The sequence below is a fragment of the Sceloporus occidentalis genome, unplaced genomic scaffold, assembly GCF_023333645.1.
Source record: "Sceloporus occidentalis isolate IW3139 unplaced genomic scaffold, rSceOcc1.0.p SCAF_7, whole genome shotgun sequence".
Classification (NCBI taxonomy): domain Eukaryota; kingdom Metazoa; phylum Chordata; class Lepidosauria; order Squamata; family Phrynosomatidae; genus Sceloporus; species Sceloporus occidentalis.
This window is the reverse complement of record NW_028316987.1, coordinates 85,157,929-85,181,587: the sequence shown is the minus strand read 5'-3', so window position 1 is coordinate 85,181,587 and position 23,659 is coordinate 85,157,929. Positions and strand designations below refer to the sequence as shown.

At 39.1% G+C, this 23,659-nt stretch overlaps 1 protein-coding gene across 6 annotated transcripts in view; it reads right to left on the bottom strand.

The window, feature by feature from the left end:
- The window catches only part of LOC149310039 (extended synaptotagmin-2-like), an 84,857-nt gene that overhangs the window by 52,491 nt on the left and 8,707 nt on the right, over positions 1–23,659 (bottom strand). For all 6 annotated transcript variants that reach the window (XM_089533547.1, XM_089533548.1, XM_089533549.1 and 3 more), the window contains exons 2-6: positions 7,027–7,068; positions 5,338–5,472; positions 2,443–2,519; positions 1,613–1,685; positions 1,290–1,379 (exon numbers count right to left, since the gene is read on the bottom strand). In XM_089533547.1, coding sequence (XP_089389673.1) covers positions 1,290–1,379; positions 1,613–1,685; positions 2,443–2,519; positions 5,338–5,472; positions 7,027–7,068 — 417 coding nt within the window. The remainder of the gene's footprint in view (positions 1–1,289; positions 1,380–1,612; positions 1,686–2,442; positions 2,520–5,337; positions 5,473–7,026; positions 7,069–23,659) is intronic.

The window sequence follows — 23,659 nt, the reverse complement described above, 5'->3', positions numbered from 1 at the left end:
TAGATTCAATGTCTTCCTCAGAAGTATTCTGAATCACATTCTCTTCACAACACTCTGACGAGGGGATTTTATTTTTATTTATTTATTTATTTATTTATATCCCGCTCTTTTCCCAGGACTGGGACTCAGAGAGGCTTCACAGCAATTAAAAAACAAACAAACAAAAAGTACAATTAAAACATTTTAAAAATAAATAGATAAATGACATGCATTAAACAGAATGATTAAACTAGTCCAACATTCCTGCCTGTTCTTATAGTGATTCCTTAAATGCCTGTTTGAACAGGTAGGTCTTCACTTGCCGTTGGAAAGCCATCAAGTAGGGAGCTGTTCTTATCTCCCTGGGCAGGGAGTTCCAGAGTCTAGGGGCAGCCGCTGAGAAGGCCCTCTCTTGTGTCCCCACCAAACGTGTTTGTGAAGGTGTTGGGATGGAGAGAAGGGCTTCTCCAGAGGATCTCAGAGTCCGGGCAGGTTCATACCAGGAGAAACGGTCTGCCAAATAATGTGGACCTGAGCATGTAGGGTTTTGTAGGATATAACCAGTACCTTGAATTGTGCCCGGGAACGAATTGGCAGCCAATGAAGCTGTTTCAACAGAGGAGTTGTATGGGCTCTGTAATCGGCGCCTGTTAACAGCCTGGCAGCAGCTCTTTGAACCAGTTGAACCAGTAGATGCAACCCCAGCATCTACAACTCCCATCTGCAGCATCACTATTTATACTATTCTGAAGGGAATCCCAACCTCAAGATCAGATTTTCAGCCAGAAGACTGCAAGAAAATGACAAAGACTGTCTCCATCCCCATTCTACCACTGGAAATGCTTTCCTGCATCACTGTGGGTGAAACGAGTTCTTCATGCCACAGATGCAGATTCTGGAGGAAAAGCTCAAAATGCTGTTATTTTTATTACAACTTTAAAACTACAAAACAACAACTACTGCATACAAAATTAGTACACCTGAAGTGTTGAGTATTTTGATCTGCTGCCCAGCAACTCCCACTTGCCTCTCCCCTCCCACAAGTGGGGATGGCTACAATGAATGGGAACTTACCAGAAAGTTATGCTCATGGTTTGTTGCTACTCACTACAAATTCTGGTTTCAAGTTCAGGCATGTTACGAGAAAAGATGTAATGCTACCCTTTTGATTTAGTTCTTGGTTACTTTAACCACTTTTGCTTGCTGGAGTAGCTTAGTAGGGGCAACCTAGCAGCACACATTAGAATGCTTGTTCATATTACAAATATATATCAGAAGTCAGGAAGGAAATATAAAGATTTTTCACTTACTGGTTTCCTAAGGAAAAACAATGACAGTGCTCCAATTAAAGGCATGTCTCCTAGCAAAGGCTCCAATATAACTCTCATCGTACCATGAATCTAGAAGAAAAAAATCACCAGGATAATAAGCATGAATGGTAGATGCAATATTGAGAATACAGTACGGTATATATAATTGCTACATTCTGCATACTTAGAATTACACCAAAAAGAACAAACCTATAAAGTTTTGTTTCCCATTTGGAGTGGGGAGTTGCATAATTGATTTTATGGAATTTCAATCCTTAACTAACTCAGCTGTATAATGAGCAGGAAAGAAAAAAGAAACTTACTTGTATACTCTTCACACCAGCTCTGCAGAAGTATCTCTTGATCTCCAAGTCAATTTCACAATTGCCAACAAAACTAAAAGTGTGAAGACAAATAGCATCCCTCAATTACCATATTTTTATTGAGAACACTACATTTATTAAACTTAGTTTTCCCTCCTAAAGTATGCTAAAACTGACACAGATTGCGTCCCTTCACTAATTGCCTGAAAATGGGGCTTAACAATGCCTGAGGTTTAGCAAAATCAAGTTCCTGGAGTAAACATTGCTTCCTTAGCTTTTAAAGAAAGATTACAGTGTTTGGCGACATACTCATTACATTGGAAACACAAAAATCTTTTCACATTTTGACTTTTTAATTTATTAGATGTCATTGTGTTACAGTATTAGTACAGTATCGATATAACTAAGAAAAATGACAAGAACAAGTAGGAAAAAGACTAGTGGGTTATACATATGTACACACATACCTTTCATTAATGTCACTACTGCCCATATTTCCTGGCCTATGTCTTTGCAACATAACTTGCATGAAACATGATCTTCTGTTTGCACATTAGGTAAAGCAGAACACTTTATCCATGGAGTACATAATGGGTGTGAATTATGCAAGGCTAAATTAATCTGAAGTTCCCAAACATGAAAGACATATTTCATATTAATAGAAAACTTATTAAACCAACCCTTTAACTCTTTATTTCCACTAATACTTTCAAGGTAACCAATGTGAAGCATTTTACAATACCTCTCCAATACATAACTAAACATTGTTAAAAATACAAATTTGAAGCAATGTAAAGATGCTTATTAAATATATACTGTAACAAGTTTACCTGATTTGAAGATCCAAAATGATCTGCCTTTTATCCACATTTTCAGTGTAGACTTTAACACCATTAATCCTAAGGGGCTAAAGTAAAGATTTTGTTTTTAAAGGTTCAAATACTTCTATCAAAATTATTCTTAAAGGTAAATATAGATTGTTTCTTAAATGAAAAAAATATCTGTGTCAAAAAATATAGCTTGAAGACTTCCTTTCACATAGGACATGTTAATAAGTACCAAGGTGGAGATGACGTTGGTTAACTACACTGGGACATGGAGAAGCAATGTGCTAGAAGGAGACGGAAAGCAAGCAACAGGTAGTGAAGAAAAGACAACAAAGGAGGGAAAGTTTTTGGCTCCAGGCCACCTATTTCTTCTTTGCCTAGTTTTTGAGGGGAAGGGGAGTGGTCATCAGAACGACAACGCTCTTGGAAGGCTGGTTGGGACATGTGCTTGTTCCAAAGGACACAACAGTTGTCCAAACCTGCACACCCAGAAGTCCCCACCCCCTGGAAACCAGGCATAGGATAAGTGGCTTGCTTCAAGCTGGCAATGTTCTCTTCTTGACAACAATAACAATTTTATATTCCTTCAATGTCAGACAAAAAATTGTGACTACTGTACTTGTCTAACAGGTTGTTACATGAACAGAGCACCCCAACTGGACTCTGGCCAAATTCCATCCAAAAGGCACACTATTCGAGAAAAAGAAAGCACCAGCATTGTGTAATAAGACAGATATTTATTTTCCAATATATACAATTATTATAAATCAGACCACCTACTCACCTGTGTTGAGTAAGAACTTTTTGCTACCTGGTCATTCAAGTGACCAGGTAGCAAAATTTTGTGAAGAAATGTCTCTCTTTTGTCCTTCTCCCCCAGTGCCAAGGGAATAGCTACAATGTATGGGCTGATCAATAAATATTTTAAGAACTGTTTTGAAAGACTAAGGGATCCTTGACACTTGCACGCGGTTTATAACCGAGATATCTAGTTCAAAAGAGGTACACACAGCCACACCACCACCATCATGGAATTTCAAAAAAGCATCAGCAGGAACAGCAATTACAAAGACAGCAACACCATCTCTAAGGCAAGGGTAGAGATAAGGCACCCTCTATGAATTGCTTAACTAAGGCCTGTTACAGACAGCCAAAATAAAGCTGCTTTGAGTCACAGTGGAGGTATGGTGTTTCAATGATGCATGCGTCCTAAAAGTCCAGAAGCCACACCAAAGCCATGCTCCAGTCTGGAGCATGGCTTTGGTGCGACTTCTGGACTCTTAAGATGCATGCATCCTTGAAACACCATACCTCCACTGTGACTCAAAGCAGCTTTATTTTGGCTGTCTGTAACAGGTCTAAGTTTTCCAGCAGCCCTAGTCAGAATAACTCAAGGAAGATAATAACTTCTGGAAGGTGGTATGTTGCCCATCTGTAATCTAAAGCCCAAGCAGTGGACACTTTTCATTGTTTTCCTTCCACAGCCTTCATCAGTCTCCTTTATTTTAAACAATCTTATTATATGTTATTATGTATTCATTCCGACTAACTGCCAGTCATCTGGAAGGCACATCATCAAGTAGAAAGGCAAGAAAGAAGCAATTTAATTTTATCCTTCCCCTACAGCCTTTTTCCTTGTGTGTTATGTCTTAAAATTAGACTTGTAAGCCTGAGGGCATCCATTCCCTTTCTATGTAGCTTGAGAGCCACAACCCTTTTTGGCTGCAGCTTGAGAAATAAATTGTTTAAACATTAAAAGAAAAAAGGAATGAATACATTGTCATTTATATTGCCATAAATAATGTGTTAGTACTGCCTGGAATTTTTAGAACATAAAATAGGAAAACAATATGAATCAAGTGCTCTATCAAATCTCTCCCAAGCTACTCTGTACATGAATTCATTTTCCGAGATGCAGACAAAAAAATATACCCCACCTCCCAACATCATTCACATTAACAAATTCAAAGATATAGCCGTGTCTACAGAATCAGTAGGTAGAGAGATCTTGTAGCATCTTTAAGATTAACTGAAAGAAAGAAATTGGCTGTCTTCCTCTACGAAAGTCTACAAAAGCTTATGCTGCCAATTTCTTTCTTTCAGTTAGTCACACAGGTGCTACAAAATCTCTCTACATACACATTAGTAAATGTTTACAAGTGGTGTCAAAATTCTCCCCAAGTTATTTTTGTCCAAATGCTTATTGCATGGCTATTATTTATAGTTAGCCAAAAATTAATATGTGAGTGGCGAGGCAGCCATTGCTTCTGCTCACTGAATCAGAACAGAGCTGAGCAGAGCAATCAAACAATATCTGCCCTGAGCAACAGTACTTTGATGCTTATGCATCTGTACACTGAACAAGTTTTTCCAAAGAACAGAATAACGTATGTCCAATCTGTATCCAGAAAGGAAGAATCTTTTTTTAACAACTTAAAAAAAAAAATTGCAACATGAGTCGTTTTACACGTTACAACCCTTCCTCTCCTGTTGTTCCATCACCACAGCAACAGCAATCAAACACCTGATCACCACTAAGACAGAAAATATGTCATCCAAAAAAATACGCAAGATGACAAAAACACACCACAGTACTGAAATATACCATGCCACTGCTGCAGAGTAACAAATTTGATTCCCGTACATATTTAGTTCAAAATGTACAGCACTGTGAATCACTGTAATGGAAGCAATGCATCAAAATAATTTCTTGAAATAAAAATATTTCTTCACTTTAACATAGGTGGTTATTATCAGGGACTGCTCCCTTTCCCAACAGCAAGTTATATTCAGATATCTCAAGAAAAACAGGAAGGTCAACCCAGAAAAAATATTTATTTATTTTTTTGGACACAGGCTCAAAGTGTGCAGACCACACACAGCCCAGAAAAATCTTACCTGATGTCCTACATCAATTTTTGTGAAACTGAAAGTACTCAGGTGACTGTTTGCTCCTCTGACTGCTGGTTCTATGGTTTCCCGGAAAAGTTTTTCAATAAACTGGCAAATGAAAGGCCACATGTGCTTTACAGTCTGGGAAAGAAAAAAGTATTTTGGAGGTTTTAGCCATGACACACAATCATGTGAACAGAGTATTTCATAAAAATGATAATGTTATGTGCAATTTACTGTATATACTCAACTATAAGTTGACCTCATGTATAAGTCAAGGGCAGTTTTGGGGGCCAAAATTACGATTTTACCATGACCTGTGGATAGGTCAAGAGTAAAACTTGGAGGCTCCTTCAGTATGTGTATGTGTGCGTGCGGCAAGAGGGACTCCAATTGAGGCTTTTTGTTTCAGCATTCAGCTTTTGTTTCAGCCTTCACTTCTCAGGCAGTGGGGCACGCAGGCAAGGGAACAACTCTTAAACAAATAGCAATATCTATCAGTCACCCAGGATTTTTTCTGCTTGGTTCAAGAGAAAAAAAAACTGCATGGGGAAATCTGAAAGAGCTGCTATTATATTACCATAGTGACCCATACATAAGTAAGTCAGCCTGGGATTTGGGGGTCAATTTTTGAGCATCAAATTTTTAGACTTATAGATGAGTATATAAGGTAGTCACTAGTTATGGTACCCCAGCAGCCTCTTAAAGGTTATTCCTAAAACTCATCTACAATGTTTCATATGCATCTTCTCAACATATGTCTTTCAATTAAGTAAGTAAGAACTTGTTGCAAATTAGCACACAAGTCCTATCTGAAGCTTTTTAGTAGTTGACTAGCAAAGTGTGGCCTGAATATCCTAAAGGCAACAAATCCTATCTGATCTTGAAAGCTAAACAACTTAGTCCTGGTTAGTTCTTGGATGGGAGACCACCCAATGAATACCAAGTGCAATACATTTCAGAGGAAGGAATGGCATGCATTACTTAAGCAAACCCTATAAAATTCACAGGTCGCCACAAGTCGAGAGGGGAAGGTGCATGTGCACACACAGAGAGAGTAGAAATTATGGTTCCTTAGCCATCATCTGCACTACTTCTAAAAGCTGCAAGTGTTGCAACACATGTCTCCATGCTGGCTGTAAGTAAGCCCTGAAGGGAGAGAAATATCAGGGAAATGCTTCATTTCAAACTGCACAACAAGACAGTACAGTCTGTTTCCCCAATTATGACATATAGAGACATTAGTTGGTTTATCATGCCAGGACCTCCTCCTGACCAAGGCAACACTTTCTTTGGAAAGGAATGAGTCTTGAAGTCTTAGCTTTTAGTGTTATTTGAGAATTAGCAAGAACTAATCATTAACTACTTCAAAAGGTACAGAATTTGACACACATACCCAATTCATTTGTAGCTCTTAAGGTCCAAGACAAGAGGTTCTGAGTTTCCAAAAGAAAGATCAGAAAGTGTGTAATGCAGCTTTCTACAAACTATCACCTCATAAATTTTAGTCTGCAACTCCCATCATCCTCAACTAGTCCCCAGGTTAGCAGAGGGTGATAGGAGATATAGTCCAAACATATTAAAAATGCCATATTCAAGGACGATGGTGTAATAAATGAGTGCTGGCCAAAAGGCAAGAGCAATAAGAAATAATTTTATTACAAACTTTTCTAGGCAGTAAGAATAATAGCTTACCTTATTTAGCCATTCTGCTCTTTCTGTGTCTGGAAAGTGAACCTAACAAAAGAAAGTTTCAAATTAGAACAGATGAAGTCACATTGACATATAAACATTAGCGGGTGAATGTAAAAACATAACATGCTAAACTGTACCAAACAAGCTAGTGACCATAAAGAACATGAAAAATAAAGTCTGACCATCCTTGCTATTACTGGCTTAGACCAGGAGAGCACAAATACCTTTTTCCCCCCTTTTGCCTAAAATTGTTAAATCTTTTACTACCACTGAAAACAGGCTGTTTTGAATACAGGTTTTCTATAGCGTTAATATATATGCACAGAATAGCCTGAACAAAACCCCAAGAGTATGACAATCTGACTGGTGATGAGGCACCATCATTTCCCTGTATCTGGCCAAGATCCTGCTGATCAGTGTAACTAAGCCAAATAGCTAATGATGCTGGCAATGCACGGCAGCAGAAGTGAAATGGCCAGACAAAATAGTGATGGGGGAGAAAACATGGTAAACCATCACTATCAGGAAAGAAACCTGCTCTGGCAGCTCTGGAGCTAGTTGGGAGCTGCCAAGACAATTTTCTCTTTTGATGGGGATGGTTTTATCTGCCTTTTCCCAGATCACTGCTGTGATGCCACTGTTGCATCAACATTAGCTACTTGGTAGAATTCAGAGACATAGCCATGTTAGTCTCAAATATCAGTATGCAATGGGAACTTGTTTCACCTTTGAGACTAAGGGTGTATCAACACTGCAAAAATAAAGCAGTTTGACACCACTTTAAGTGCCATGACTCTATCCTATCCTACATACTCCTGGGATTTGTAGTTTGGTGAGGCACCATAGCTCTCTGACAGGTCAGTCTGAATACTTCACCAAACTACAAATCCCAGGATTCCACAGGATGCAGCTATGGCCAATAAAGTGGTGTTACCGTGCTTTGTTTCTGCAATGTGGAAGGGATGTAACTTAACATAAGCTTTTGTAGACCTGGTCTACATCCTCAGATGCAAAAGCTTATGCTACAAGTTCTTTCGCTCAGTCAGTCTCAAAGGTGCTATAAAATCCCTTTGCATTAGTTATGCTTAATCAATTTGGCTAACTAATTTTGATCCATGGTTAAGAAACCAGGGACATATGCTTCCACTATCCTTTAAGCTACTGTAGTGTGTGTACAATCAGGAAAGTAGGGAAAACCTCATCAGCTTGCTGACACAGTCTTCAAGCAAAGTCAGTTTGGTTTTTGTCACTATGGTAGTTCACTGCAAGAAGGAGAAACAGGGGGGAAAGGACAACAGATCCAAACAGATATTGTTACAGCAGACTTCCAATCTGCTTGCATATACAGTTTTACTTTGTTTCAGACCCCTAACACCTACAGTAAAAGGGCTGTTTGTTCCAAATGCTAGTCATACTTAATGAGCTAAAGTATGTACATGAGATCTATCAATAATGTATATTGAAGGCTTCTAAGTATAAGAATATAATATTTTATTTATACATTACTGAGTTCAAACAGACAGGGCAATCGTGTCTAACACAGACAGGCAGCTATGGCAATAAAAGGGTGGTGTCTCCCTACAACTTTTTTCAGAGCTACTCCTTTCTGTTCTATAAAATGTAAATGCCTTTGGGTTTGTTTGTTTGTTTTTGCTCTGAAATAAGTTTATAAGAACCTTTATGAGAAAAGAATATAATCTATCTTGCAGTGACCATGAATCTAAATAACATGGAAGCAAGTGAGAAGTCTGTGGAATAGCATGAAATCTTTATTTAAAATATCTGAAGACTTCTTTAATATATAGTTGTAGCCCTTCTGTATATTTTGTATTCATGATGGCAAATCAAATGAAATCAATGTTCTTAGCTACCTTTCTGATCACCTCACATGACCTTAACCCTTCAGCTAACACAGTGAATTCAAAAATGTGGACAGAGAAAACAGAAGTTTGTACTATTTCAGGATGCAGCAATCTAAAAAACCTCTAAATACAGGCCAACTAAAATAACTGTACTGCAATTCTTTAGTTTCATTCACAACCAGAACTTCACACAGAACTCTTTTTATGCCTTCAAACTTGTGGATGTTACCATCCTTTCATTTAAATCTGAAACCTCATTTTGAGCCACAAACCAATAACGGGACTAAGCAAAGGCAAGAGCTGAAGGAAATCATTATGATAAATATGCAGATATTGGTAGTAAGAACATTACTGATTTATCTCCATGTTTCAATGTAACATACTTGACATTCCCTCAATAACAAATTCAGTGCCTTGTATTCTGGAAGCCAAACAGAGGCCTGTTACAGACTGCCAAAATAAAGCTGCTTCGGGTCTCTTTGGAGATATGCTATTTAAATGATGCATCGGTCCTAAGAGTCCGGAGGTCGCACCAAAGCCACATTCCATTCCTAAGCACTGGAGTGCAGCTTTGGTGCAGCTTCCCGATTCTTAGGACCCATGCATCATTTAAATAGCACATCTCCAAAGAGACCCGAAGCAGCTTTATTTTGGCAGTCTGTAACAGGCCAGAACTACCAAAAATAAAGTAGTGGCTTCTACATACTGTACTCATAGGACTCCCCAAATATATAAAGAAGATATGCAGAATTCACACAAGTTGTGAATTAAACGCACACACATACATTTTAACCCCTGATCCCAATGCCTGATTATAATCTCTGAGTTCACAAAATACTCGTAGTAACCAAACAAAATAGGTCTAAGGAAACCCACTCAGTCTACCAAAGAAATCCTGCAGTTGTAACACAAAATATTAAGCTGAGAAATTTGGGGGGGGGGGGTATGAGAATAGATGGAGGGGATGGGAGGATGGAATTGGCCCATTATGTTAGTGTCCTACATGGAGAAGAAAACGTATTGTGGGCTCTATGCTCTTTATATAATAATAAGATCGAGTGTGTGGTAGTACTCACATTAGGCAAAATAGTCAGGAAACAACTTTATTTATTAAAATAATTTATGTATTTAAATGTATATATAAATATTACTTTAAATAATTTATATTTATAGAATCATATATAATGTTTGTTGCTATTATTTGGCCTTGAGATGACTGTGATTCATGGCGATCCTGTGGATGAGACACCTCCAAGAACCCTTCTTCTCCACTCAGCCCATGCCCATGTCCTTTACTGTCCAGGTCTCACATTCATACATGGTGATGGGGAATACTATAGCTTGGACGATTATAACTTTTGTGCTCAGTTGTGTATCTTTATTCTTCAGAAGCCCCTCTAGTTCTTTCATAGCTGCCCTCCCCATTCCTAGTCATCTTCTTATTTCTTGACTGCAGTCACCACTCTGATCTATATTTGGTCCAAGGTATGGGAATTCTTAACTATTTCAATTTTCTTGTTGTCTAGCTGGAATTTATGTATCTCTTCTGTGGTCACAATTTTTGTTTTCTTTTTGTTCAGCATTAACCATTCCTTTGCACTTTCCTCTTTAACCTTCCTTAGTAAACTTTCCAAGTCTGATGTCTTCTGTTATTATTATGGTATCATCTGCGTACCTTAGGTTGTTAATATCCCTTCCTCCTATCTTCACTTCTTCTTCTTCTGATTCTAGGTCTACTTTTCCTGTGATGTTTTCAGCATATAAGTTGAACAAGTAGGGTGATAGAATGCAGCCTTGCCTGACCCCTTTGCCCACTGGGAACCACTCTGTTTCTCTAAATTCAGTTCTGACATTGGCCTCTTGTCCTTGGTACAGATTTCTCATCAGGACTGTCAAACATATAAATTTATTTAAAATGAATAAATAAATAGATTTGGGGCTAGGGTATAAAAGTAATGTCTCATATCTTTTTCCGTGTCTGGAATTTACTTCACTCCTCACCCCATCAAGGGGTTGTATGCATGGCTGAAAAGGCCCATGTTTCTCCCTGCCTGTCATTGTCCTATTTAGACAATGCAGGCCAATAGCCCAGGGCCAGGAACAGGCAGACCACACACCATTCTGGCATATCCTGTCTGAGTTCTTAGCCGAATCTAAGAAGTCCAGCTGTGTGGAGCAGAGTTTCTCAGAAATGACAACCAGCAGACTAGACATACATGCATCCTCTTACCTGCCACCACTGGTAGGTACACCGCCGGTCTACCTATCCTACCTGTGCATTCAGGCCCCGGGGGGGTCTGACTATCTCTATAAATACACAGGATGGCTAGATCCTTGAGCAGAAACAATTATCCTAAAAGGTACGTGTGCCATTTTGGTTAACATTTCTTTTGAGTGTTCTATATGTTTCAAATGCCACTTCCCGCCAAAGACTGTATTTCTAATGCACCATTATTTTGAGCTATTGAAAATGTACCTCAGCATTTTTAGGAAAACAGCTTTTTACTGTTTATTTCTTCTGCTTAAGTTCTTTTTATAGCTCCACAGGGCCCCAAATCCTTTTGCCCAGCTCACATTTAAGGCATCAAGGGCACACATATTTTATAGATAAGCATGCAAATAATGTGATGTTCTGAATCAGACATCTACAAAGCACTAAGTGAATAGATGACCATTCTTCAGTTCTTGTCCAATATATCTCCACTACAGTTATCTGCAGCCTGAGTCATTTAACTTTAGACAGACTTCAGACGTAGAGCAGGCTTGTATTTAAGCACTAGCCTAGTACTTACATATGACCGGGAACTGCATCCAGGTGAATGAGTGTTCAGGTAGGAGGAGGGAGTACAAAGCACTTAATCTCTCTACTGCACTTACTGTAGATTTGAAGTGTTTTGTCACAGGAAGGCAACATGCCCCTCTTCTGCATCCCACACTGAAATGCAATGGCTGACTGTAATAACAATGGAACTTCTTACCTCTTTTTTGTTACCTCCAGCAGGCTATTAATTTCTGCAGGCATATTTATAAGGCTGTCCCAAGGAGGCACATACCTTCAGACAAAATGAACTAAGCCAAAAAGGTGTGCAATATTCGCCTAGAGAATGGCAGCCACTTGGGCAGAGCTGTGCTTAGCTGAGCACTGTTTTAAACAAAGAAAAGCCTAGGTCAAAATACATACAGTTGAAGCTGCATTTATTTTACAATGAATAGATGGAGGGCATGCTACTCAGAATCCAAAAAGTTACTGTGTACAATGGTACACATACTTAAACTGCAAATGTCCCACAAAACACCAAACAAACTGACAAACCTAACAAACTGAATGGAAGCAGCCAAAACAAACAAACAAACAAAACTAAAAATAACCCTGGTATTTTGATGCTAGACATAGATTAAGCACTTCGGAAACATAGTACCAATGGCAGCTGTTGGAGAAAATAACAATTTCTAACACAATCTTATGGGGGGAAATGTGTTCCCCCCCCCTAAAGTAGAAAAGGATAAACTCCTCCTGCAATGCAATATGGACCCACAGCTTCCTCTACAAACAAGCTAAATGTGGGTAATGAAGAAATAATCCAGTCTGAGAATGCTTTAACTGCCCTGGCTCAGTGCTAGGGAATCCTGGGAATTGTAGTTTATTGTGGCACCAAAGCTCTCTGACAGAGAAGGCTAAATGTCTCACAAAACTACATTTTGCAGAATTCCTTGTGCTAGGGCAGTTAAAACTGCAATGTTTTTTGGACCTATGTAAGAGATTTCATAGGCAAGCCAGTGTGGCATAGTGATTTGAGTGTTGGACTATGATTCTGGAGATCAAGCTTCAATTCCCAGCTTGGTCACGTATACCCACTGGATGACCTTAGGTAAGTCACACTCTCTCAGCCTCAGAAGACAATGAATAACCTCCTCTGAACAAATCTTGCCAAGAAAACCTCATGATAGGTTTGCTTTATGGTTGCCATAAGTCAGAAACAACTTGAAGGTGCACAACCAAGAGAGAGTTCAAGTTATTAAAAGCCTCAAACATACATTACACCCATATTAGCATGATAACAAGAGCGTTAAGTAAGGTGATGAGCACTATTGTTACCTCTCCCCCTCCCCCCCCCCCCAAAAAAAAGAGGTCTGCTAGTTACCTGTTTTAGGAAGCTTTTCATTAGTAGATAACTATCTACTAATTCACAAAATATTAGGGGGGGGACTTCCAAAATTAGGGTTGCTACTTATAAATTAAAAGTCCTGGAAAATAAAGGAATTACTTAATTCTGTCTAAAAACGAGGCATGGAAATGAAAATGTTAGAATTAGCTAAGTGATTACAGTACCACATATATTTGACTATAAGTCAACCTCATGTATAAATTGAGACAGATTTTGGGGGGAAATTATGGATTTTGATATGACTCATGGATAAGTCAAGGGTAAAACTTAGGGGCATGTAACAAGTAAAGGAAAATAATGCCAAAGAACGTGGCAAAATTATGGCAGCCATAAAACTGTTTTGGCTCACACTAAAGGCTGGATGGAAGAGAGGGTAGAGTGAGGTCAGTGCTTCCAGGACAAATTGCACTTTTGCCTTTCACCAGGGAATGGTTCTCCTTTTTTTTATAAGAGTTATAGTACTTTCACTGACCTGTGGATAAGTCAACCTAGGTTTCTGGAGTCAGTTTTCTGATTAAAATTTCTAGACTTATACATGAGTATATGCAGTATGCCAAACCACTTCCAACATTATCAGAATCTAGCTTTGATAATTTTATATCTCTGTACACATATCTTAAGTATAGCATAATGATTATTAAAACGTGTCCTCTAATGTCTCACCCTGTCATCTAGCTCTTTCAAGTCTACATGTATATAACCCTTCTCTAAGAACTATTGGCAACCTGCATAAATCACTGATGTGCACTATTGGGAATGAGTAACTAAAAACGCACTAGGTTTTGTTGCACTCCTTCTTGCCTATCAGTTTGAGGGCATACTTCATGGCTAGGGTTGCCATAATGGAGGACCTCCAAACAGGGACAAATGTAGGACAAGGTTTGAAAATGTAGGACTTTTTTTTAAAAAAAATTCCTGGCTAGGAAATTAAAAAAAAAAGTCCTAGATTTTTAAACCTTGTCCTCCTCCTCCTCCTCCCGGCCTGGGAGGGAGCCTAGGCCTGCTCCCAGGCCAGGAAGGGCGCGGGGAAGCTTGGCATCGTGGCGATCGCCGCGGTGCCAGGCTTCCTCCTCCTCCTCCCGGCCTGGGAGGGAGCCTAGGCCTGCTCCCAGGCCAGGAAGGAGGCGGGGGCTGCCCCTCATCGCGGCGATTGCCGCGGTGGGAAGCAGCCTCCTCCTCTTCCCTGGCCTCGCGCAGGCCTTGGAGGACCCCGCGGCCGGAGCTCCGACCGCGGAGCTGCCTCGAAGGCCTCGCTGGGGCCCGGGAGGGAGCGTCTCCGCGGCTGGAGCTCCAACCGCGGAGAGCCTTCCCAGGCCTCAGCAAGGCCTTGGAGCCGCCGCGGGGGCTGAGGTGGCCGCGGTGGGCGGGGCCGTCCCGGTTTGGGCGCCAAACCGGACCGGGACCGGGTTGGCACCGCCCAAACCGGGATTGTCCCGCCCCCCGGCGGGATATGGCAACTCTATTCATGGCACTAAAGCTATCTAAAAGCACATAACCTGGGTCCAGTATGTTTTATATAACACATTTGCCAATATGAATTCTCTCACCCTTTTTAACTAGAGCACAGCTTAAGATTCTCAGCTGTAGCACCGAAACCTCTGCACCTCTTTAAAGAGGCTCATGAGTCCACTACTTCAGCAACATCAAAAGGTTAGTGATATTATTATTAAAAAAAAAAAACCTTTATTTTCCTCTGTTTATTTCCTGAAGTTTTCACGATAAGACAGCTTGTGTTGTGTCATCATTTTTGCTATGTATTTAATGCTGTATTTCAGTTGCATTTTAAAAGACTTACTTTTCTGAAACAAAACATGGGACAGAAATTCTGAAAATAAATTTGTATTCAGCAGTTGCTCTTTGGAATTGACATTCATGAAGATGTTCTCCATATTATGTAGTTTGTCCATAGAAGTAAAGTACAGCCTTACAATGTATTTCTAATGTGATCTCCAAGCTGTTCTTGGGTAAACAGTCAAATGGAGCCTATTGTGGAATTTATTAGCTACTCATGTTCTAATAAATCTGTTAGCGTTAAAGGTGCCTCACAACTCCTTTTTATTTCACTGTAGCAGAACAGCGGGGCTGTCCTTTTGAAAGGAGGAAAGTAGTAGTAGATGTGTAATTACTTTCAAGAGGAGATATAGAGAACCTTTACTATGTTATTCTATGCTAATAAAAACTATTACACCTTCTACTGAAATGTTCCCATTTGTTTGCCAGAACACATAGCTAGATTTGCTTTTTAAAAAATGTCCCCCCATCCCATTATAGTGCAAGTCAATAGCTATCTTGATCAGGATTTATGTAAGTAATTTATAAGAAGCTAAAGCCAAAACTGCAGAGCCATACTGTTTACAGAGAAACGACAGCACATATTTTATTACCAGGCAGATGGAGAGCTTGGTTTTGAAAAATACTTAGTCATGAAACTACACTTTGCAAAAAGTTTATTCCAAACTCAAGCCTGTGAGCTGAAATGATTCATACACAGAGAACATTAATACAACAAGAATCTGCAGCAACTAAAACAAAGTTTGGGGGGGGGGGTGCTAAGGAAGGGAAGGAGGGGCTGGGATGTTCTGAAAACATATTCCAGTTGACTCTCCTCCACATTTGTGGCTTTGACTTTTGCAGATCTGATTATTTGTGGTTTTAATTCATATGTTCTCTCTAAGAATTTCTAGGTCCTCCAGCACAACTCTGCCAGAAGCTGACCATAGAATTGTGCTGGAGAACCTAGAAGGTCCTAGAGAAAACACTTCTCTAGGCATTTGTAGGTCATCCAGCATGATTCTGTGATCAACCTCTGGTAGATGTTGGTCACAAAGTTACACTGGAGGACCTGGAGATTCCTAGAGATGTGTTTTCTCAGGTAAAAAGCACAGTGGGATGTTTTTATTTGCGGTTTTCCTCATTCACAGAGATTCTTCACTCCTAATGCCAGCGAATGTGGAGGGCCCACTGTATAAAGAGCTTTCTTCTTGTGTGCCCTCAAGCTGTTTCAGACTTACGGCAACCCTAGGACTACCTTATCACAGGGTTTTCCTGGCAAGTTTCTTCAGAGGGATTTGCGATTGCCATTTGCTGAGGCTGAGAGGATATCACTGGACCAAGTTCACCCACTGAGGTTCCATGGCAGAGCAGGGATTCAAACCCAGGTCTCCAGAGTCATAGTCAAATACTCAAACCACTACACTACACTGCTAGTTTAAGTGAAAATGTTTTGTTACCACTTCAAACCTTAGGCACATCGCAACACCTCTAATACATGCAGAGGTAAGAACTTGGCAAAGAACTGTCAAAGCTAACATCTATTTCAGTCATAAAAAAACACTAGTGTGCTTATCTGCACATGCATCTTGGGTATATTTAGCAGCTGAAACAACAAGGAAGCTGCCAGCAATAACAATTTAGATAGTAAACCAGATGTGCAGAATGCCTATGCATGATGTTTTCTAAAATTAAGCATTCATAATTGTATGGCCATAAACGGATGAGAAAAAACTACCATTTATCTCCATGTTTAAGCCATGAGATCAGCACAAGACCAACACACTATTTTCATCAAAGCTTAATTTTAACATTTCCCCCTTTAACAACATGTAAGAGAAAATGAGATAAAACAGATAATGATTCAGGACTTTACCCTGAAAGAGTTACAACAAAAATCAAAGGGCCTCAACGGCTAAAATGAAACCGGATACCACACCCCTCATGATTAATATCTGCTGCCAAAAGACCAAGCTTCTCCGTACTGTAACAAACATAACTAATCATGTTTCATGAGCACGCATTTTGAATCAGTCTCAAAGTGTGTAAAATGAGACAGGAATGCTTAAATCAGGCTGGAATCTTATGGCTCTCCAGATGTTGTTGCACTGTTAATCCCAGCAGTAGTAGCCAGCATAGCCAATGCTGAGGAATTTAGGGACTTGCAGTCTAATGACTTCTGGAGGAACACATAGTTCCCAGCCCTGATTAGATTAACATCAGACCAAAGCAATAAACTTCAATAGATGAGGTGGCTATTTCTTCCACCTCCATTTCCTGATGTCCTTTCAATTGGAAATGCCAGGGATTGAAATATGGACCTTCAGTGTGCTCTACCATTGAGCTTTGCTGTAAGTGTTTCTACAAACTCTCTGGATACAAAAGGTAAGAGAAAGGCTAATGAAGATAGAGTTCGTAAAGGATGTACCAACAGCCATCCATCCAATTTTGAACTGTCAAATTACAATGTTATAATCTGTCATGTCATGAGTTTTTTCTCACTACATTGCATATCAAAAGTAACCTTTGACTTTTTCGTCAGTCAATAAAACATTTTGTCATTTTTTTAAAAGAAGTAACCTTCTATGAAGCAAATGGCACAGTGTTACAAAAGAGCATTAGCAAACACCACAACTCCGCACATTCATTTTTGTGGAAGACTGCAGATCTACTTTCCCAATTAAGATGAAAGTTCAACAATGTCTCTAAATATTCTTGTTACACTGAAATGTTTCCAAAGTGCCGACTTCACAATATGCTACTCAGAAGCAAAAATTACATGACCTTGCCTGCATTAAGATTAGTAGGTTTTCTTAAAATAGTAGTTCCTAAATTTAGTAAACATGGAAGAGGTTTTTCACGCTGCAGATTTTTTTTTTTTAAAAAATGTAGTATTCTTGTCTTTCTATATAGTCACATAACAGTTTGTACCTGTGGTATGTGGGCACCCTTCTGGTAATTTCTCTCTATTCATGGACAGTGTTAGGCTTAACAGCAAACACATTCAAGAACCTCTCATAAACTTGCAATCAAACCATAGAAAGACTAGGCATTTGACCGTGCATTAAAAACTTACAGACAGGTTTAGGATCTATCACAAAAAGAACTTTTAGACAGGATTACACAAGATTAGTCAGACGCCATGTAGCTCTCAAAGAGTATTACACTAAGAGTCCATTTGAGAAAGCCATCTGATAAGGAGAGCACTGTCCTGTTCTAAATACTTATCCAATTGATTTCAACACTGGCATTCTATTACCTGACCCTATTGAGAAACCCAGGTCTTATCTGATGTACCTGTATCTTGCCAAAATACAGGCAGAACAACACATCTGGTCAGAAAATTGTGGTCCCAATCACACTGCAGAAATAATCCCATTTGAAACCATTTTATCTGCTATGGCTCAGTGCCGGGGAATCCTGGGAATTGTAGTTTATTGTGGCACTAGGGCTCTCTGACAGAGAAGGCTAAATGTCTCACAAAATTACAGTTCCTAAGATTGCATGTACAGCACTGTGTAAATTTACAACGCTTTATAAATAAAGGTTAATAATAATAATAATAATTCCTAGAATTTCCTGGCATTGAGCCATGGCAGTGAAAGCAGTCTCAAACTGGGTTATTTCTGTAGTGTGTTTTCGACCTGTGTCTCTTTACAGAATTCAAGTTCAAATTATCTGCCAAACAGGAAACATTTGGCAGAACTGGAGAAACGGCACACCAAATCAGTCTGCACTAACAAACTACCTGGATGGATTCTAGTGTGAACAAATTACCAAACATTTTTGCCATGTTTGAGTTTGAGTGACAGGCTTCAATGCAAGTCAAGATTTTAAGGGCCAGCAACTATTTAAATGTCCCCACTCCTGAGACTCACAAGTAATTATACTCATTGCCTCCACTATATTGTTCCAGAATAAAAGCATATGCTCACTTACTGTGGAGGTAATGATCTCCACAGTAGACTAGCACCAATCTTCTCTCACTATACTGGAATCTGAAAGTATAATAAAACTGTAATAAAAATTCTATTCAACTCTATTCTATTCATGTTCACTTAGGTCCAACACACACAGCAGAAATAATCCTGTTTGAGACTGGTTTAACTGCCTTAGTTCAGTGCTAGGGAATCTTGGGAATTGTACTTTATCATGACACCAAAGTTCTCCTGATAGAGGCGGCTAAATGTCTCACAAAACTACAGTTCCCAAAATTCCTTAGCATTGAGCCAGAGCAGTTAAAGCAGTCTCAATCTGGATTATTTCTGCAGTGTGTTGTGGACCTTACTTCAACATTCAACTTTTGTTTGTTGATAGAATACTATATCTGCCCCTATAAATACAAGCTATTGCTTTAGGAGCATAAATTAGAAAAGTTTCAATTATGGTATACTTCTAAAAAATTCCTAGTGTATTTAGGCAGTCAAGAAAGAAGCCAATCTTTTTCACTGCTGTACTTTGTGGTCCGTTAACAGATGTGCCACAAAGACAGATTAATCTTCAGGGGTTTGATGATGCAGTATAGATGATGCTGAATGTTTTGAGGATCCTGCCAGGGCTGCAGATTGAATAATATGATCTTCTGATCCCCACTACAGGCCCCTGATTGTATGTTAGCTGTTTTATACACGGCTGGAGAGCCAGACAGAGAAGAAGAAAAAAGAACAGTAAAAGAGGGGGAAAGGTGCTTGGAATATACCAGCCAGGTCTATTTTTGTCTCAGGAGCAGTGTAGTCATTTCCCCTAAAGAAATGGTTATATAAGCCATATACGTACAAAAAGCTGAAAAGGAAAATCTGTCACTGAGTTTACATGCTGTTATGCCAATCTCCACAGACAAGTCCACCGACAGAATAGGAATGTAAAGCTGGACTGATTTGTACATCATGTAGTCTATATCTGAAAATGAGCCAGTCATGTTGTGACGACACTTGTAGTCACATCAATAAAACAAGAGCTAACATTATTAAATTTCACTAAATTTTGGGCACAGTCCAGGTAAATACTTCGACTGATGGGACTATTTGCACCAGCAGAATGAGAATGGATAATCCCCTCCCTCCGCTGCAGCCCATACGCACTTAATTCTTGTTCCAGAGGACAAGGAAAGCCTCCAGAGCTAATTATCAAGTGGTGTGGAGAACTACAAGGGGGAAGGAAGGAGACGGAAAATTCGGTTGCACTAATGGTTGTATGCCAGAATCATGCCAAGTATAGTTCTATGTAAATAAAATTTCCAGCCTAACAGTACATGTAGTATCACCAATGCCATATTTTTACTCTCCAAGGTATAACAAACACAGCATATTTTTCAAGTTTAAAATAGTAACAGTGATCAGAACACTCTTAGCTCAAGCAATTCAGGTGTTAAAGTACACAATTTCTCTGCGGTTTTAAAAATACAGGCAGGATTTGACAGGATGTTTTGTTTACTGTTACACATTCCCTATACAGTTACTACATTAACTCAATTGAAGATGTGCAACCAACCACTACATGAGCTGAAGAATCCCTTCTTCAGGGAAGGAGATAGGTGAGAACAGACAATACAATACAATTTTGCTTACGGACTCTGACCAAAGTATCTAAAAAATGTCCAAGTATTAACTAGTAGAAAAAACCTACAAATACACTAGTGCATTCAAATAAAATCAGCTAAAATACAAATGTACTTATAGACAGGCAGCATATTACACATCAGATTGCAGAGCACCCTTCTAGCAACCTATTTTCAACATTTAATATTAGATCTTGCCCTGGGTAATTTGTCTGCACATAGTAAAGACAGATGCACAGAATTGAGTCATGATCTCAATTATTTGCGAGTCTACATCTTCAAGCAGTAATGTCAAGTAATAATTGGTTGGTCTTCCTGAGAATTTCTGTAAATTTAGGTAGATTAAAGGGGAGCGTACACCTTGATAGAATGGGCAGTACAATGCAATGTTCACAAGTGATTCAACTGAAGTATCAGAACATAAACATATCTGATTCTCATAAGGGAGCTACTTATATTTTTCTTCTAAACCAGCAGAAGGAAGGACTTAAAACAGGTTGCGGTGAAGGCCAAACTAATTATTATTATTATTATTATTATTATTATTATTACGCTTTATTTATATAGTGCTGTAGGTTTACACAGCATAGCGCTGTATATACAATTAACAAAATAGATAAAAATAGATAAAAATAAGCCTGCCTGTGGCATACATTCTACAAAATAATAAAACAATACATATGAATACTAAGGAGGCAACAAACTAAAAACATCAAATAATAATCATGCAAATAATAATCATGCCCTTACTTTGGGTATTGTTAGCATAGGCGCGTTACAGACCGCCATTTAGTACGCGCTCCGCGCGTACTAGGGTTAGGAAGGGGCATGCTAGGGTTAGGAAGGGTCTTACCTTCCTAATCGGCCCTGTCCCTAGTACGCGGGAGCGCACAGTAAATGGCAGCAGCCGTCCTCACAGGTGCTGCCATCTTTACATCTTGGACACACAGCGTCCCGACGTCGGCGGCGGAAGTGACGCCGCGAGTGCATGCCTCGCGCCTCCACTTCCGGGTGCCAAAAAGAAGCGCCATTTCGGTGCTTCTTTTTAGCTGCACCGGGAAGCCTCGCGGTCTGGCCGCTGGGGCTTCTCAGCGCAGCTAATGACAGTGGTGACAGACTGCCCGCTTTTGGGCGGTCTGTAACACGCCATAGTCAAATAGATTGGCCTAGCAAAAGTCACTTCCAAACCTCTTAAGACTGGGAAAACAGAGAAGTGCAAGGCAAGTAAGGGAGGCCGACTTGGCACAGAATAGATGGAGAAAAAGTGAATTAGGGACACATGCAATAGGACTTTTCAGACCAGTAATCTGAGATGATCAAGTTGAGACTATTGTACTTTGGCCACATAATGAGAAGGGACAGATCACTAGAAAAAAACAATAATGCTAGGAAAGGTAGAGGGTAGAGGAAAGAGAGGAAGACCACAGACCAGATGGATGGACAAGGGCTTGCAGGATCTGGGCAGGGCAGTGAAGGAAAGGGATTCTTGGAGATGTCTTATCCACAGGGTTGCCATGAGTTGGAGGCAACTCGAGGGCATCTAACAATAACAATACTGATAACCCCTATAGCTAGGACGAACACTCAATAGAACAATTCCTTTTAAAAAGGAGAAATGAGGAGGAGAGCCTTGGAAAGCAATGAAAACAGGAGGGGAACTCTACTGTTCAACAGCATGCTGTATAATTAAATCACAACATCAATTAATTCCAATGGAATAGCAGAGGTGAGGAGCAGATGGGCATATTTAGTTCATTCAGCATGTAATCAAATATATAAATAAATGCTACCAGAAATGGAAGAAATATGTTGATTGTATTCATACACTAGCAAAGCTCTGAAATTTAGTAATGAACTGTAGAACTATACAAATAAATGAATCTAAGTTAGTGTACTGCAGACGCAAGATGACAGTCAGTTCTATCTTCTGACATTTCAGTAGGTGGCAAAAATACCAAATAACCAAATGAACAACCAAACAACCTCAAAACATTTTTACTTATATGATGAGGTCTGACTTTTTTTTTTATCACCACTACCTGATAAGTCTCACACCAAAAGTTGCTTCTGAAAACTGAGGGAACTGGCACATAACTTCTTCTCAACTGAGAGTGAACATCTCAGATTTTAGAAGACAGGCCTTACTGTACTCCATTAGTTAGCATCACCAAGTTAAAAAAATACCTACAGTTACAGTACTTCAAAGTACTTGAAAGACCTAGAAGATTATTACCTTTTGATACAAAGGCACTACAGCATTTTTTTCACTGTAAGAAAGTCTGAAAAGAGGAAAAACTGTGCAGCATAGCATGACAGAAAAATTACATCATATGGATTGTCCTATTTTTGTTACATAAGTATAAGGGGACATGTGATATTTATTTTATTAGTTACTGTGAAAATATCATATGGCATTTTACACTGGCAAAATCTTCTCACAAATAATCAAGCATTTCTGGTAACTACAGAGCCACATTCATGCACATTACCATTATTTTACTGCCTCTAGTGTACCCCATCTCATTTGATGACAGCTTTGTTAATGCATGCAGAATTTAGCTCTCAGGAACATGCTAAGGCACAAGTCCACATATTTTTAGAATTACACTATTAGAGGACCAGGGCAAAATCGTAGTGTTGATATATACAGGATGCAATGGAACACTTAATGCTGCATCACAATTATACAACATAAGTCAACCTCAAATAAGGACATTCATGCTGACAACTAGTAGACAGTATATAAAGGTTATGAAAACAGAATCCTCAAGAACTATGCTATGAATTTCACTAGTTAATATAACCATTATTAAGAATCTGATGCATCTTAAAATGTGTTTTACTTTATGTCAGGAAACATAATTTTGTAATTTTGACATGCAAAAGGGTTTGCCTTTGAACTGGAGGAAATGCAGCTCTTAAGCCATGGTGTTATATGATAAGGACAGCCAAATGACAATGTAATACTCATCATATGACAGTTATTTTCAGCCAAAGACAACCCACAGTCTCGTTTTAGTAACCAATTCTGTATATATTATTCAACTGAGTTAGCCCACAACTTCTACTGTTTCACAGTTCAATCCCAAATAAATTTATATTCAGAAGTTCTACTAATTCTAATTAAACTTGTTTCTCAAAAAGTATGTTTATAGCTTAACTTACTGTACAAGTTAGTTGCATTAAATAATGCAGCTAACATCTAAGAAAATATAACTACGAACTGAGAAACTTACTGATGGAAATTTTACAGCTACACCAAGAATGAGTTGAAAAAA